Genomic DNA, 19,208 nt, shown 5'->3' with positions numbered 1-19,208 from the left:
AGTAGGACTAAAAAACCAAACCTAACAAAATGGACTAAAAGTAAAAGGAAGAAATAATAAAAAAAAATATTTCTTTGATGTTATTAATGATGCTGAAAAACACTTAATGACAGGAAAATTATACTTGGGTGTTTTTCATTCAATACTTTGCTATTTTTACCATGGGAGTATTTTTCAGTTTCATGCCAAGAGCATCCAAGTAGATTTTACCCACAGTTACAACCATGTGGCAAATTCAACAATCTATATAGAATAGTCTCCCTAGAGGAGAGGTTGAAGCTTTGCTGCCTAAAACTCCTTTATACAAACTTAGGTTAGCACTGAAATGAGTACTGTAGGCAGTACTCACATTATGACAGATGGGCAATGTGACCTATGAGGTCTTTCCCCACCTTTCTATTTTAGCATTATGCCATTTCTCAGCAGTGTTGTTTTGGCTAAAACGGGATGCAGCGACACTGAGTAAGAAAATCTTATCTTAATCTGAATTAAAATAGGTGGGAACAGTGACTTATCTAGCAGCAACATGACCCTTTTTCTCATGACACAGGCACAAAAGTAATACAAGGCAGTACTTTGAAACATGACCGTTTTTGGATTATAGGATATCTTTTAGTTTCAAGACATATTTTCTGCTCTGTAAAACACAAACATTTCAGATGCTGCTCTTTGTGTACATTATTAGTAGTGACCTGAAAAGGACTAGGAAAGTTCTGCACTCTCTGAATTTACTGTGTGAGTGTATATATTAAAAGCCACTTCTTCTACAAAATCAAACTACTTCCTTGTACACCAAGAAAACATTCACCTTTCACTGTATTAAACAATAGGTGTAACAATCAAAGACATAAAATCTAAAAACTGTCAGAACTGATCTGAACCAATATTGAAAAGATGGGTTTGTAAACCAATCAGGGGAGATTGAAATGGCACAACCACCCTTCATACACTGAGCAGCATCCCCCAAAACACTGGAACATTAAATGGTTCAGAGCATCAAGGCAGCCTCTTCCTCTAATAATAACAGCAAAAACAGTAACAATAAAACCCATCTCCTGGATATCTGTCTGTGATATGACGGTGGTTTGTTTCTCATTTTTTAATGGAAAAGCTCCAGGAGAGGGCTTTCAGAAATAGGCTTTGATTACTGTTAGAAGGGATAAAGAAAACGTTTCCCGGCAAAGGAAACCCAAAGTAATGCACTATATACATCAGGCACTAGGAGAGAACACCTGGAAAAGGACTAAGCATAGCATTTAGTAACACAAACAGAGCTGCCCGCTTAAGGCAGGAGGGAGGTAGAACACAGGAATAAAAGAGCACAGTTCTAAAAATATTCAGCTTCAGGAACTCAGATCTCTTGTGCCTGTACAACAGCATTTCAACGGTGAAAACAATTCAACATCTATCCCAAGAAACTTGCATTCAGACATGATGCAACCTTTCCCCCGAACCATTTGGACAGATCCAGTCTCCTCCTACCCTACATTTTAGGCACCAATCCCACCCTCCAAATGAAACACATCCCCCTCCTCCAGTAAATCATGATGCCTGCCAGAAATATCACATTTACCATTCTCAGCCTGTTGTAAATCTTGACTTTCGCCATGGGACGTCTGGGAAAAATTAACACCTAATGTGATGGTCCTTTCCAAAAGCTACGCAACTTCACAGGCGGGTGCACCAATTCTGAGCACTAACATATAAAAACCCCACTGCAGACCTGACCCTGATACTAAATAAATGTTTGGCTGGGAGGACAAGAAATGGGAACATCGTGTGCTTCAGAGAAATGGGAGAAAAATGACATAGAAAATATTACAGCAAGAAGAACACAGAATCTGTGGGAGGCACAAGGTTTTTTAGGGCAGCTGTAACAAGGAGAAAGCAAGAGACTCCAAAGTTAAAGTCAGCCCATCCTTCATATGCTACTATATGCTTTTTGACACATTTTGAAATGTTTTCTTCAATTATAAGTGCTCCACTCTTATACAAACAGGGGTTCAAGCTTTTTTTTTGCTATCACCCCATCTGTTATTGAAGACTCTTTTGCTCACTTATTAGCTCAATACTAATCTGACATGGCTAGAACTGAATAATTCTCCAGCTTGCTGATCACATACTTAACAGTTCAGATGTGTGTCTCTTCTGCACAATATTAGCCCATTTTCATTTAAAAATATCCCATTAAATTCATATTTCACATGAAATGAAGATACATAGAAGAAAGAAAGACACTATCTTCTTTCCTTTCCAGGACACTCTACCTGGCTCTCCTAACCCAGTCACCCAAAGCCATCTGCTATTAAAGTATTTCCAATGCACAACACATTAATATAAATAAATAGCTTATTCAAAATACGTGGAATTAGAAGTAGCAACACATATTGATGTAAACATAAAATAAATAATTTATTTTTTGCATAATCTACAACATTACTGTGTGTGATCTGGTGATAAGCAGTAATACACATATATTCAATTTATGCTTATTAATATTTATTATAATTTTAAAGCCATATCTCAATTATATTTTTTCAGAAAGCAACAATTATATGTAATATAGCTTTTATCTTGATGATTAAGTAATGATAAAATAGAAATACTGGCAATGTATTTTAATTTCAAGTATATAGAACTATGCATTTGCTCCCCAGAAAAATCACTACCTTTTATAAAACGCAGTTCTTTACTACTCATCTTTTCATCAGAAAGAAACACAGAAGAGCTATGGTCAGAGGTCTGACTTCATTCCGTTCAATAGAATTCAGATTAATTCATTTCCCCCCTAAAGAATCCTAACCGTCAGAACTGAAATTTAAAAACATGCCTTATTTTAGAGATACGTTATAGTTTTCCTTACCGGGACAAAAGAATCAAATGAACCCTGTTCCCGACTCTCAACAGCTGAAATTGTTTTCAACCAGAGGAGATAGCTAGAAATATCAGATATTTCAGAATGCTCCATACTGAAAGCTGCAATATTAGCAGGACTGAGGTGAGACAGACTAGCAAAAGGAGGGCTTTGCCTGTGTTACATAAAGTTCTAATTAGATCCTTGGTACAAATTGCTGTCCTAAGAATAAAAAGTTAATCAAAAAGCCTCATTGGAAGAATAGGAGGGCAAGATTAGAGCCCAGACAGCTGCTTCACTTCGGGACAATCATGCAACTACCTAACTAGATTCTGTGCCACTATTCAGAAGTGAAAACACATGCATGAAAATCAAAGTTTTCCCTTTGTGTTACTTTGGACTTAACTGTGCACACCTGGTTTACCTCAGTGGAACTCAGGAGACCTCTCTATACTGAGATTCTAATGCAGCAAGCAGCTAAATATCAGACCTCCTTAATGTCACAGCCAAAATATTTTCACAAAAAGAAGAAAATTTTGAAAGGAACTAAATACAGAAGTGGTGCGAACACAAGATTTGCAAGGACTTCGGGTGACAAACTTTAAGAGCCACCCTACAACAATTTGTTTACTTTCACTAAACCTTAGAAAACTACCCAAATAACCCCAAGACAGCTGATGTATGATTTCTTATCTCTCCAAAAAGATGCAATTCCAGCCTCCATTTCCAAAATACAGCCGAGAGCTCCCTTTACCTCTTCAGACTTATATTCTCTGCACTTAAGGGTGGTACTGTAGAAATGAAAGGAGCAGTGACAGGACCTGAGGGAATGGCCTGAAGTTGTGTCAGTGGAGTTTTAGATAAAAAAGTAGGAAAACCTTTCTTCCAGACGGGGTTGGTCACTGGAACAGGCTCCCCAGGGCAGCGGTCACAGCACCAGGCTGACAGAGTTCAAGATGTGCTCACAGGCACATGGTGTATGACTCTTCGGGATGTCCTGTGCAGGGCCAGGAGTTGGACTCGATGATCCTTGTGGGTCCCTTCCAACTCAGCTTGTTCTGTTATTCTTCAGAGGCCAGACATGACTGTTTTACCCATGGGTAAAATCCAGAGCACACAAATCTTGAAGATTTCAATAAGGTCAAGATTTCAGTTACAATGTATTTTAAGGAGGATGGTATAAAGAATTTATAGGCTGTCTGCTCAGAAAAGTCACATAAAGACTGACAGGTATTTTTTGGAACAAGATGTCGTCCTTTGCCAAAGAAGCTGTACAGCAAATCTGAATGTCCAAGCTGCTAAATAGCTATGATGAAATGGAAATACCAGATCCGAAGGATGAAATACTGGATATAACAACTTTTTTATCTTCTCCAGTTCCTTACCATCTCATAAAAAAGGGTATCCAAAAGAAAGCATGACATAATTATTTGCTGAGAGGCAAGAGAGGTGAGAGGACAGAAATTTAAAACTCCTAGTACAAGAGACAAGGAAACAAGTGGCCTTAAACAGTATGTCATTTACTGTATATGAAATTTTTTTATTTTGTTTCCTAGCAAGTTCATTTTGGGGCTCCAAATATTCACAGTTAAATTGGAAAACAATGTCACAAGGACTAAAATACTTGACAAATCAAGCAAAGTTCAGAAAATAATACTGATTTATTAAAAAAGCAAAGAAGCAGTATTAAAACCCCCTACAGGTTTGCTTAGTTTGGAACAAAATATTTCAAAAATCTTTCACAATGGAGCATAAATACATTTTTGATGAACAGAATTTGTCAAGAAAACTTATATAAAATTTTCAAATAAAAATAGTATGCAGCCTAATATAAAAAGTGTACTTTTTTTTTTTCCCAAGAAAACTAACTTCTGAAAATACCCAAAGACAACTTTGCAACAAAACCCATGTAGCTTTGCAGAATGGAGGTGAGGAAAGGAAGACAGTGTTGCTTCTCTCCTCTCTCTACTTCACTTAAATTGCATGGTTGATGGGAAAATTCTACACTAATTGAAATGTTATAAAAATACCTCAGTATTAACTAAAATGCAGTATCTCTGTAAAGCTTACTTCAGAAAATATCTTATTTGACAAAACAAATGTGTTAATTTGGCAGCAATTCTAAAAATGTGAATTGTATCTACCTAACAGCAGGTAACTTTTCCTTTCCTTTCAAAGTCCCCTCACAACATTCTGTAGATTATTTGGTGTAAGGGCTTGAACAACCCTTCAGTCTCACCCGGTACAGTTGTTTCCATCAGCTTAGAGAATGAATTTATAGAATGCTTTAGTTGGAAGGAGGCTTAAAGATCATCTAGTTCCATTCCCCCTGCCATGGGCAGGGACACCTTCCACTAGACCAGTTTGCTCCAAGCCCCATCCAACCCGGCCTTGAACACTGCCAGGGATGGGGCATCCACAGCGTCTCTGGGCAACCTGTGCCAGTGCCTCACCACTCTCACAGTGAAGGATTTTTTCCTCATATCTAGTTTAAATCTGCTTCTTTTCAGTTCAAACTAATTCTCCCTTGTCCTGTCCCTACACACCCTTGGAAAAGTGTGTGTAGTGACCCTTGCAAAAAGTCTCTCTCCAGACCTCTTGTAGCCCCTTTAGATACTGAAAGGTTCTATGAGGTCTCCCTAGATCCACACGATCGGTATTATTTGCTTCTCTGAAAAGTGGAAGACTTGAAAGTGAGAGCGCAAATAACTCACCAATTCTTCATCAATTTGAAGAGCTAATGTTTAAACCATTATCTTCCAGGGCATGAGAGAGATTGCTTATTGCGAAAATGGTTGCAACTAGTTTGTTGCATTACCTAGTGAGCTCATAAAATAAGCTGATTTTACAGAGTACCTGGTCCTATAAATATGAGTGATACAAATGGACCGTGACGGAAACAGCTCAGTCCTTCACCTTCAGCCAAGCCTCTGTGAAAACATCTCCAATAAAGGACAGAAAATACTGAGAAGAGGAGGAATGAACAGGTGGACCAGAGCAGTAGATGGTACTGCACGGCAAAGAAGGCAGAGCCACAAAGCGACCACAGCCAATGGACAACCCCATGCTGAAGCAGATACTCCCTCAGAGGGGCTGTTTATTTGTGACAGGAACTGGTGAGATTTCTCTAATTTGATTTCAGTTCATGCACTTTCTCCTGCTTTCCAATTTTTTTTTCCCCCTGCTGCAGGGGCAGTGAGAGACTGGTTCTGTGGGGGCTGCCAGCTGGGGCAAACTTACCAAAAACGTGATCTACCAGTCCTTCAATTAAAGCACCTTTCAGAACAATTTCCATTAAATTTTAAAAAATGATCTTACGGAATACCTAAAGCTTTTCCACTATCTGTGAAAAACCACTACAGACATGTAAAACCTGAGGTCAAGACAGTGATGACAAAACTTCATTAAAGAACTCATACTGAATAAAAATCAAAGTATGACAAAAGCAGATGCAACTACACCCCATAAAAGATCATAAAGTTTACACACATAAACATACAACTCTCCCACTTTTTTGCTAATATTTTATAGGCAAAAAAGCATTCCATGTTTGTTTATGCCTTATATGTGCAATGCCATTTATAACAAGCATTTATTTCTATCAAAACAAGTACTGCTGCCAATCAAGTAAACGGTAAATAATTTAACCAGTAAAATTACTTTTTATAAGTTAATATAATAGATCAGCTGGGAATAGCCCACAATGTCTCCACCAGAGAATTTAAAAAATTGTTTAAGTGTACCTCACCTTTTTAAACCTTTCTGACTGGATTACAGTCTTCCTGTGAACATTAAAATGTTTAATTTTTAAAATAAATCTTAGATAATAACTTCTATGAAGCCTCTTTGGAGTTTTGCCAATTGGTTGTTTACAAGCCTCTAATGCATTACGAACAAATGACAGAAATAACTGAGTGGTTTACAAGGGAAATACTTTGCATTAGAAGATTAAGAACAATATAGCCATTCAATTTTTCATTGGTTTTATAAAACAGGTTTATTTATTTATGTTTGCAGAAATATGTGGGGTTTTAAGTCTGGAGGGCTATGCAAGCTATAAGTACTGAATTTTCAAGGGAAGTAAGGATAGAGTAGTGATTGCTGAGTTCCAGCCCAAAACTCCTGCATCATGAGTCTGAACGTTTGCATCTAATAATCAGAGGAAGCACTGCTGCTTTATATTACTTTCAGATCTACTGATACTCTGCTTCACCAACTTTTCCCACTAGTGATGCAGTAGTCAAAGACCAGTCATTGCAACAATTAATTTTTTTCTTTTGTGTCCTTTAATTTCTTTGTTGGACTGAATCTGAGTGCAAGATCTCTACAAAAATGTTATTTTCTTTTCCTCTCATCTGCCACTTTTTTTTAAACCCCACTGTCATTTAAACTTAAAAATACAAGCAAATTAAGAAGTAGCATTTCCTATGTGTTTGATATATTCAATTCTGAAAGCTTTTTTTTTTTTTTTTTTTTTATCCTGTCAATTTACATATCAGGTAGATTTTAAAAGGATTCTTCTTTTTCTTTACTTTTACACAGAAATGGAAAAAGCCAATAGCATGAATTTTTAAAAAGCAACAATTCCAGATTAAGACTGCTACTTTGCAGTTCAGAAGGGTACTTAACTTTTGGGTAAACTTCAGCATTCAAAGTAGTGCCAGTAATACCAAGTCCCAGCAACACAGACTGTATCAAAGTTACATGAGAACAATGTTAAGCACTCTGCTGAGCTGTGGTCCACGTAAGTGGCTTCTTACTGAATTTCTTTCTTCTTGCTTTACTCTTACATTTTCTCCTCTTACTCCAAGTTTACCAATTCAATAGTACAAGAACTGTTTAAATTGTGTTGACCATCCCAGTACAACATCCCAGCAATAAGGTCAGCTCAAACTGCTGAAAGGAACACAATCTATTGATGGAAAAGCTTGAAGTGCCCGTTAAATAATTGCTTTGTACCTCCAAGTCAGTATGTGCCTCACTCCAAGAGCATAGCCCTGCCTTCAGCTGAAAATTCTCATACATGAAACAGGCTGATGCAAACTTCAACAAAGAACCCACTGCATCCTTCTACAGTTACACGAAGAACCACTAATCTCAAAAAGATGGAAATCTCATCAACATACCCACACTCATGACCCAGGAAGTCACTGAGAGTCCCCACCAAGGGGACTGAGCTTGATGCTGCACCTCAAGCGTGGCCACAACCAGCAATGACCCATAAAGGTACAATGAGAACAGATTTCAGACACCTTTCCACATAGATGGGTTAAAACTTCGAGCCATTCAACAAATAGTGCAGGTAGGTTCAGTCTGGCTGTTGCCTTAGGACAGAGCTATGACAAAGGGGTTGAAAATGAAGCTCTCCTGCTGTTCTCTGTACAATCCACAAAAAAAACATGTGTTAACTTTCCTGCCTCAGCCTTCCCAGTGTGAAATGAAATGAACAATGACCTAACTCACACATGTATCAGAAAACAAAAGAATCACATAGCTGTTCCTTCTGAGGCGCTTAAAGAAATGTCAAGACATCAGGAAGTAATGACATCTGGAGAAAACAAGCAGGATCAATTTTGCTTCCATCACCTCTCCTGCCCCTGGTTGGTTGCAGAACACCAACTAATACTTCAGATTGCAAAAAGAATTTCCTGCATCTCTGTATTTTTATTATTGCTTTTATTATTAATAAAACAAAAACCTAGCTCCTTTACCCCTCACTCCCTTGCTAGCAAATGTTTTTGCTGTGGCAATTCTGTTACCTTTTGCATTTTGCTGGTTTGTCAGATTTCATGAACCCTCAAGTGCAAGAGGTAACATGATAAAATAAAAACTGGCAGAAACTACATTAAAGTTATTATCACCTGAGGACAAACCCTGGCAAGTGAACCACAAGAAAAAAGACTTCCATCTGGAAATCAGACAAAGAGCATACAAGTAAACCCAGTAATTCCACTACTGTTTTGGCAACCATTCAAAAATGCAAAAATATAGATGAGTTATGAAAAAAAAAAGTAGAAGTAATGGGACTCTTCAAAAAGAGGACAAAGGAGCAAAGGTTCGACGGAAAACAGATACTAAATTTCAGATACTAAGCGCAGTACCATGCATTTTGAAAGGGCATTATATAAAATGAGCAAAAGGCAACCTTTTGGTTAGATATGACAAGGGCTACCATCAGAGGATACAACAACCAAAGAATTATGAATCTGAAAAGCTTTTTAAGTTTTGTCCATTCAGCAAAATATTTCTGCAATCCTGCATTTTCAACCACTACTAAGAGCTGATTCATTTCTTTCTGTACTCTCCATATGATTAACATGACGTTTTATTTCTTGGTACACAAATTAGCTGATAGACAGCAACCAGTGCTTAAAACCAAAATAACTAAGAGCGATAACCTCAATTTTCAGCACAAATTATTTAAAAAGTAATGTGTGAATTCCAGTTTTGTGCTGACTACATAGACTTGAATGCATCTCAGCTAAAAGAGAAGATCCACTGAGAATACTGCCATGACAACTTAAAGAAGAAAAAGACAACATTTTTTCAGATTTATGCCTGCAGAAGTGATCAAATTGCTTCTACTTTTATACTTGAAGAGGCTGAGCAAGCTAGTAACTGCCCCAGAGGCAACTGCAGTATATCATGACTCTGCTTAATCTGATAGTAGATCTACATGTGGTACATTACAGAAGTATGGAGAAGTCAAATCAACCCACAGCAAACAGGTACTGCCCCTCTTCATATTTCTATGAGGTTTTACTCCTTAAAAATCATTAAAGATTTGAATAAAAATTATTAAAAATTATAATAATAATTATAGCAACATATACTTTTTTTCAAAGTTGTTGCAAATTCTATAAGCCATGTTTTTCTGAAATGCCCAGTGGGACCACAAGAAACTTCATGAGGTTCAACAAGGCCAAGTTTCAAGGTCCCCTACCTGGGTCAGGCAACCAATGACATTAATACAGTCCAGGGGATGAAATGTATTAAAAGCAGCACCGCAGACCAGGATTTGGGTCAAAGGTTAAATGCGATAGGCAATGCGGGCTTGCAGGCCAGAAAGACAACAGCATCCTGGGCTGCATGGAAAAAAGCTATTAGTGTCCAAAGGAGGGCCATGAGGGTGGTGAAGCCTTGAGCAGCAGCTGAGGGCACTTGGTCTGTTCAGCCTGGAAAAGAGGAGACTGAGGGAAGACCTCATTGAGGCCTACAACTTCCTCATGAGAGGAAGAGAAGGGGCAGGCACCCATCTCTTCTCTCCGGTGACCAGTGACAAGGCCCAAGGGAACCGCATGAAGCTGTGCAGGGGAAGGTTTGAGTTGGAGATAAGGAAAAGGTTCATCACCCAGAAGGTGCTTGGGCACTGGAACAGGCTCCCCAGGGAAGCAGTCACAGCACTGAGCCTGACAGAGTTCAGGAAGTATTTGGACAATGCTCTCAGGCATGTGGGTGTGATTCTTAAGCCTGTCCTGTACAGCACCTGCCTCTAAATTTTTGCCTGAGCTGGTGGTATGAGGATCATCCAAAACACAGCAGCAAATGTAGCAGCATCAGCCCCAGACAGAATATGACACCAAGGTTCTGCTATTTCTACTACCTTCTTACTGAATATCTAGATAAAGATTTGGGGTTCTTTTTCTTCCAAGATGTCATTTGGCTGTTGGAGCCTGTGTGCCCAACTGCAGTCTCTCAGAGCATGACAAGTGACTTCTACACTCATGACTGCAAGACAGATAGATTTTGATAGAACCCAGATGTGTCTGATGAGCAGAAAGTGAAAACAGAAAGGGAACAAGTTGTTTCCAGAACTCTCCCTTTCTTAAGTGAAACATTATTATTTCTGAATTCTTGGAGGCAGAAATGAGCTTGATACAAGTTTCTGTGCTTAGCACGGGGAGGTCCCTGAGCACCGCTGTGTTGTCAAAACTGAACTGCACACCCCACATTGCATACCAGTGTGACTACCTTTGGAAGAGACAGCTGTGCTGGGACATGACCCTTGTCACATGCTTCTGCTCTCAGCCTTGTGCTGGCACTAGAAGCTGTGCTAGTGGACATCAACTGGGCCATGAAACAGATCTCTCAAACACCTTTTTTTTCCCTCCAAAGTAGGCTCTGCAGAATGAAGAAAAGTAAAAACAGAGCTTAGACCTTGCCAATTTCCAGTGAATGTGATCAGCTCCCAGGTGAGTGATGGTCACAACACAAAATTTGGACAAACCAGCACATGGATAAACAGTAATTCCTATTCTCGTGATCATGAATGCAAGAAATAGCAGCTCAGCAAGGAGTAAGTGTTTATCAGAATTTAAAAGAAAGGCAAATGTAAACAAGGAGTGTGAAAAGAGAACAACGAGTGTTAAAAGCCTCAGTTTAATTGATTTCATACCTGGGTGCAGCATAGTTGCTCTAGCAGGGCAGCTACAGGAATCCTGGGACGCTACTCCATTCTGCTCTCATTTCAAATGCATAATGAAAATCATTTGTCTCATGTTCTGTTTGACCAATTATACGAACAATTTCAGCTGCTGAAGTAACCTGCATCTCCTTGTACAAATACTTAATCAGAAAGGCAAAACCCTGTATTAAAAATACAATATATCCAAACCAAAACCAGCTGTTATTTTTCTAAATTGGATTTTGTACTGCATTCATAGCTGGCTTCTGTGATTTAAAAGAAAGCTTATACCAGAATTGGAATTTACAAAAAGGATTATTTTGTATGTTTTTCTGATATTTGGTTTAGCTATTACAGGATCTCTGTTTTCAACACATAAAGAATTCCTTTTTGATCCTTGTATTTCTAACTCTCAGAATGATCAGAGATTTTAAAATTAGATGACTACTGAGACAATTCTTCTGATTAGCTGTAGTAATTTATAAAAAAAACTTATGCAAAAAGATAAATGAGTATATGCTATTTAATTTATAAACTCTATTGTAATAATTTAAGGCTTATTTCAAAGAAACACGGTTTTTAAAAGCAAAGTAATTGAGTCCATATTCCTTTCTTGACACTTTTTTGGCTTTATTTTTATTATCCTTCATCCAAAAGTCACATGCAGACATGGAAAAACAGAGAGCTAAACTGGCAAACTCTGTAAATCTTATCACTACTATAACCAGAAACTCCCTTTAGTTTTGGGGGGGTTTTATTTGGGGTTTTTTTTTTGGTGGACATGTCTGGTATTTTCATACCCCAGAATAGTAGAGAGAAACATTTCCAAAAGGAAGATCAATTTTCAGGTGGTGTCTCCAAGTCACACCAAAATAGCGGAGACCACTTCTATCTCAAGATTCTCAATTCTGTGTGTGCCGTTGCTCAGTGTCCAGCTGTAAACTGTCATGCATCACATCACCCTTCACTTCTTTTGTTTGCATTAGACCAAAGCCACCTTGCTGAGTAAAGGGATTTGCATCTTTGAACACCCAATTTAAATGTAGTGGAATATTAGACACAAAGCCGAACTAGGGTTACCAAGCTTTATTCCTAATCATTTTATGCAAATCATAACACAACCATTTCGGTTTTTTGGGATTTTTTTTTTTTTCCTTTTAGTCCAGAGAGCATCCAGTTTATTAATCCTGTTGACATGCCACCAAAGAGGTCCAGCAACCTATAACCTCATGAACCACTCTAAGAGACAGGAAGACTAAAATTCTGTTATGTGGCCTGTGCCATCAGAGTACCATAGGAAAAATTAAAGCCTTCCCTGTGTTCTAAGTTCCTGTGGTAGCAAGGATCTACTTAGGGAAAAGCGCCTGGTTAGTTCTAGACACAGATTGCACGGCATGGCAGAATATAGAAAAAGTGCAGGAAAAATAGAAGGTTTTGAACCTCTTTGGGTTCTACCAGTTTGGCCCTAGAGAAATGCCCCTCTGTTCTCAAAAATGATGAACAGTTTATCCATGGATAAATGAACATGGCAAGTATTAGACAAAATTATGAATAGCAGAACTATCAGAACACTTGTGCAGTTTTGGCTAATTATCAATGCTACATACAATCCCTGTCCAAACCCTACAATTCCCTTTCTATGCCCCCTTTCATCCTCCTCTGAAAATTCCAGTAGCCAAATTACATGTCAAGGGGAGAAAATGTTCTTGGCTTTTTGAGGCATCTAGGAGGAGAAACTTTGAAATATGAGTTTAAATAAATGCAATTCTAAACATGGTGCAACAAATGCAAATTAGGCATTAAGATACTTATGACTGATCAGCAGGAGCCAAATAATGTGTAATTAAACTATAAATCATTACTATCATTGGTAAGTACAGTACATAGTGTATCCACTTCCATATTGGAAGGAAAGTATATGGAACATCTTGCACACAAATACTGTCATGATCTGTGTAACCATGCCTATTTCTTAAGTTTCTTTGCTAACACTTAACATTATGTATTGTCAAAAATATTAACACTGATAAAGACCTGATACATTAATAGAAGGAGACAGAAAATTATGTAACAAATGAAAGAATATCCACTTTTCTTTTACAACCAGCAGCCTTTGCAAAGCAATACTACATTATCAACCAAGGCAGAGATTGCCGAATTACCTCCCGTGAGATGGTGGAAAATCTGTAATGACTGACACACCCCCAAGTTCCTGAATCTGAAGACCACAAAACCTCATAACTAACGCTGGTGTTGTCTTTTTCCTTTCCTTAAAAAGAAAACTCAAAATGACAACAATGAAACAAACCCCAAAACCACCTTCAAAATGCCCTAAAAACCCAAAGCAAAACAAAACCACCAAAAAAAAGAACTTTCATGTTTAAAGGGAAAGTCCAACTGTGGCCTTACCGTATTTAGTTTCTGGGGTTTCTGGCCTTTTCATCGCATACCATTCAAACTGGAGTCACATGAGCAACCATCAAGCTCAGGAAACACATTTCCAAACAATTACAGAATCATAGAATCACTGAGGGTTGGAACAGACCTCTAAGATCACTGAGTCTAACCATTAACCTAGTACTGCCAAGCCCACCACTAGACCATGTCTCTGTGCGACACATCTATGAGTTTTTGAAATACCTCCAGAGGCAGTGACTACCATTTCCTTGGGAATGCTCTTATGCCTCATTTCATCTTACTTCTGGCCAGGAGTGTTCCACACATCACTAAGGAAATTTCTGGACTCAACAGGCTAAGCTTTGATCTCCTTTTTATGCCAAATATAACTGCTATGAATTCAGCCGTAACAATGATTTCCTGGTTTTGGTAGAAGAAATAGGTTAAACATGAATGCAAAAATCAAAGTTTTCTAAAGCGGCTGTCCTGGGAGAGAATCAGATCTGAATGCCACCTAGAATGGTGCAGACTTCTCAAAGCCCTCTGTCAGTGAGAGGGACTGGATACAGGAATTGTTGGAACAATATCACTCATCCTCAAAAGAATATGATAACAGCTTTTGTATTTCTGCATTTGTACATCTCTTACATAGCAGCTGCACAGATTGCTGACAATATTTCAATTACCTCACTTCATTTTCAGTGAATGCAGCATGAGGATCAATCCAAGGCAAGATGCTGAATTAAGGGCTGTCATCTAAATCCACTGATAAGAGCATACCACATTGAGAACGGAATATGAGCTTCTTTCCTCATGAAAAATTGCCCAGCTACTCCTATCAAAACTTGAGCTCAACTTATACAATCTAGCTCTCAATAGCCTTAAAGATTAAAAAGAAAAAAGTTTAAAAGCCAATTATTGCTATTTATTTGCTGTTTAACTGCTATTTTACTGGCACTTGAACACACTAGATTAGAGTGAAAAGTTCTCCCTTAGCTGACTGAAATAGCTCGATGTAACTTTACAGAAGGGAAGGACTTGCCAGAAGAATGGCCAGTTGCATGTGGGAATCTGTGAACTGAAAGGAGTGATCTAAGCTTTTAAATTTCTTTATGCTGCTGGAAGAGCAAGCATCTCTTGGAGTAGACCTTGTGCATTAGTACTGAGGCAGAATGCCTTGAAGCAAGCTCTCACTTCTTGCCACCATGCAAAGAGTTCTCAAAGGAAATCGTAGAATTTCAGCACTAGCCCCAAAGGCCTTCAAACACAAAAGACCGTTCTCAGTGGACCTTTCAGAATTTGGCTGCTCACTGCCCTTTTAAAGTCATGCCACATCTATAGCCTAGGGTTTAGCTCACAAGCCTCTCCCAGGTAACAAAGCACAATGGTGAAGCTATTTCTCCTAAAAGAAGAAATCGTTTCTTCTAGAAGAAATTGACTACAAAAAACCTTTTCTGATAGAGATTGTAAAAAACCCCCAACCAACCAAAAATGCCATCTAAGCTGATATTGACAGTAAATTATTCAAAAATAGGTGAGCATTTTCACTTTTATGGACATTTTCAAAACAAAGCACATGTATGCACTTTTGCAGATGACACATTCAGGATACTATCAGCTATGAGGTGATTTTCTTTGAGAACATTTCAAAATAGAAGGGCTGAAAATTTTATAGCAAATAGCAAAATTTCAGTGGACTCCAATATTGTCTTCTGAACTGAGAAACGGCCAAAGATAGGAATCTACTTTTACACCTTCCTTCCCCCTCAAAAGGATAATCTTGAGCTCATGGAATCCAAAAACTCATACTGGGAAAGTGTTTAGAGGAGGACCTCTTTCATGCAGATCACAGAAAGGAAAATTTATACTTTGGACTTCCTAAAACAAGAACAGCAACACAAACTCTGCAATTTCCTCCTCAATCTACAATCAGGGCAATACAGACCCCTATCCCTCTGTCCCTTCTGCACAAAGAACATTGCACACCTTCAGCTAAACATACATTTCTATCTAATTAACTGCTATACTGCATGGCCTAGCAATCAAGAGGTGCCTACTGGGAAAGTCCATCCAATGTTACAAACCAAGTCCCAAGTTAGAATGACCCATGGAACACACCAGGTTGTTACAATGACCCATGGAAAACATCTCCTTGCCTCAGCAAAGCCCTCTTCCACCCTCAAATTCTGCTCAATCTCTCACAGCATAACAGTGACCTGAACTATGAAATCATTGAGTGAATCACACAAATTGTATAATTTGATGATACTAATAGTGATAGAGATACCCACTGCACTGCAGAGACATAAAAACATTTCCAAGCAACCAGGATATTTAAAACTTACCTATTAACTTACTTTTCCTCTTACTTTCCCCTAGTCCCTTTTCCTCTTAAGTAAAGAAACAGAACTGATAATGGGTCTGTAAAAAATAGATGGAAGCTAAAATCCAAATTAGGTCTTGGAATCAAATTTCCATCTAAACACGACTTCAACTGACTTTAAAAATTAGGGGGGTTTTGGTTTGGGGTTTTTTTAAGTTTGGGTTGGGTTTTTTTAAATTCCAGCTTAATTTCTATTTGGATATACAGAGAACATTTTTGTACGTAAAACTTAACATGACATTAGAAGCAAACACAAACATGTAGGCCAGCAAAGCAGACTTTCTAAAGTATCAATAATACCCAAATGCCACTCTTTGCTCTGGCATACCAAAGACGAAGAAGCTGGTAAAGAATATGGAGCCATGTACTTCTCAATAAAATCAACATTTTTGTCAGCATCAGGATGCCAAAATGCATATCAATAAGAGCTGCCAAGTACACACTCTAGGAATGAAGGACCTGTGCATTTAATTTGGTACTATAGTACTAATCAAAAAGCAGTTTCACAAAGTGTTACGTCTTTCTTATGTCTGAAGAAAGTAGTCTCTCCCAAAACAAGTCAAGCAGAAGAAAAATCTGCTCAGAACTCTATGTAATAAAACACTCCACCTTGGAAGATACCAATGTCTTATTTATTCTCACATTTACACATTAGATGGACATTTAAAATAAATTCTCTCTCTCTCTCTTTTTTTTTTTTTTTTTTTTTTTTTTTCTCCTTTCTTAGACCACCATGTATAAGTGTTCTACTACATCTCTATTTTAGCAAGGAGAGATTTCCCTGTCAACATAGCCCTCAAAAAACATCATTGACTTCAACTTGTATCACTAAACTAGGGAGAAGCAGTAAGGGCAACCCTACAATATTTTGTAGTTTTCACGTATTGTTTCTATGCAATATCATTGATGATTTTCTAGGTGCACCTACCTACAATAATATACATACACAAACAAATGTACACACACTCCTCCCTTCCCTCCCAGACCTTACACAATGCTTACTCTGCACAGAGAAAAGGAGATAGTTTGTTTCAAATAATAATCTCTCAACTCCATGTCACTGAAACCACCAAGTATTTGCCCAAGTACATCAGTCCACCCCCAGACAGTGATAAATTCACTACAGACAGAACCCAAGAAAGCCACCTTTTTAAACAAAATAAGTAGTTGGCATTCTGAACATACAGTAAAGAAAGTTTCCGGAGCAAAGTTCTGTATTAAATATAAGAAGTACATAAACCTGAATAATTCCACATTATCTAAACACATGAGGATGTGATCACAAAGGTATTAAACCTACTGAAATAACTTTACAATACATCTATAATACAGATATTGAAGTAGTCTTAGAAAGGTTTTTTTTTTTTAATAATGCTCCTACATTATCTCTTTATATACTCTGTACCATTGAAAACCAAGCAGCTCCTTCATTGAAGATTTTTTCCTTCAAGATTTTTCCAAATCTAGAAGAGCCTAAGAAAATATTTAGAGCTTTTTATAATTCAAATTTGAAAAAAAAGTCTAATTTGATGCTTTATATATTATTTTAACATTGGTTTTATTTCAACATAAATAGCTGTATATGCCTTCTACAGGAAAGAAAATATATAAAAGATATTGTGGTCATGTGAAACATTTTGGTCACTCAAAAATATAACAGAAAGCATAGTTTTCCCACTTGATACTAGATTTGAGAGAAAAAAAATGAAGCTTTTTTATATAACAATCACTTTCAGTCAACAGAGCATCACTTTTTCAGACCGTAACACAAGATAAAATACAGCTACACTGACAATCCTTTGCCTTATTGCTTCTCTGTACAGTGAAAATATATTAAAAACCATTTCTATGAAAGAATCGATGTAATCTCTAGAGAGGGTGCACATGCTCAGTGTGGGCTGAGGCTAGTTAAACTCTAGTGTACACTATATCAGTAACTAAAGATGTATTTCAACAACTTATTTCAGCAATACATTCTGCCTTTTTTACTGTGAAATGCTGACAAAAGCATTTGATGCTGCTGTGATAGAAAGCTTTTTTTGAATAAGCTGAAAGTTTTCTAAGCGAGACATGAAAACATGAATCAGGGGGGATAGTTTTGATGCTTTTTACTATTAACCATCCTATGAATGTCACTGAGATTTCTATTTTATAGTGGTAGGTTTCAGTCTAGTTGATTACAGGTAATTGTACACCTCATAGACCCTGCTTGGTTTGTATTTGAAAATACACTGCCCTGCATTTAAATAAAAAAATCTATAGATTCGTGAAAGCCAAAGAGTTATTTCATATTTATTAAAGATTTCACCTACATTTGAAGTTCCCAAGAGGAGAAAGAGGTCATACTTTCTCTTATCACTAAATGTAACACCCCTCCCCCATGCTGTCTCTTAAAATATTATTTTAATTTCATGCGATATTTGAAAACAAACTGTTTACAGAAGCTCACAAAATCCATTACACACGGGAGATAAACACATCAGTTCTACACAGCACAATGGGATAGGAAGTCTGCAGAACCTGGAGGCACAACCCAAAACATTTTAACAAGTACACCTTTCCAAGAACAGCCCACATTTTTCATAGGCAACAGAGAAGCAACATTCAAGCATGGACATAACCACCCGACAGCTCGCCCTTGCATATAAAATTTCCAGAATAAACCAATAAACACGCATCAAGACACATCACAAAAAGTTGTCGGCACCACCAAACCTCACTTTCTCTCCCCGGAGCATCCTCTAAGTCGCTTGGACAGAGAAGAATCAGCTCACCTGCACCGGGGGGGCCCAGCCGTGGGCACAGCCGCACTCTGGCCACCACTGCCCCGGGGATTTGTGCGGGCTCCTCCGCACCGTGTCCCACAGCGGCAGCGCCTTGCCCCGGCCGGCGCCCGCGGGTCCCCGGGCGGGCAGCGCCGGGGCGCCGTGCTGGAGGCCCGGAGGATGCTGGTGCCAGCGGCAGGCGCAGTGGGCATCCCTGGCGACGGGGGGCACGGTCCTGGCCCCGTCCGAGCCCTCGGCGCCCCGGCCGCAGCTGTGCTGCCGGGGAAGGTGCCCGTGCATGGCAAGCGCGGGGCTCGCCCTGCCCGCCGGGCATGGACGGGCTGCCGGCGGCGGGGCAGAGCGGGCTAGCGGCGGGGCAGAGCGGGCTAGCGGCGGGGCAGAGCG

The 19,208-nt window shown here is 38.6% G+C and overlaps 1 protein-coding gene across 6 annotated transcripts in view; it reads right to left on the bottom strand.

Moving 5' to 3' along the window:
* The window catches only part of DLG2 (discs large MAGUK scaffold protein 2), a 986,088-nt gene that overhangs the window by 397,288 nt on the left and 569,592 nt on the right, over positions 1-19,208 (bottom strand). The window contains exon 1 of one of the 6 annotated variants that reach the window (XM_066341283.1): positions 18,813-19,103. The exons of the other annotated variants lie outside the window; for them this stretch is intronic. Coding sequence (XP_066197380.1) covers positions 18,813-19,103 — 291 coding nt within the window. Of the gene's footprint in view, positions 1-18,812; positions 19,104-19,208 lie in introns of those variants that run through there. 6 annotated transcript variants of the gene reach the window in all.

This window comes from Sylvia atricapilla, chromosome 2 (assembly GCF_009819655.1).
Source record: "Sylvia atricapilla isolate bSylAtr1 chromosome 2, bSylAtr1.pri, whole genome shotgun sequence".
Taxonomy (NCBI): Eukaryota; Metazoa; Chordata; class Aves; order Passeriformes; family Sylviidae; genus Sylvia; species Sylvia atricapilla.
The sequence above is the reverse complement of the archived record's forward strand: the minus strand, read 5'-3'. Positions and strand labels throughout refer to the sequence as shown.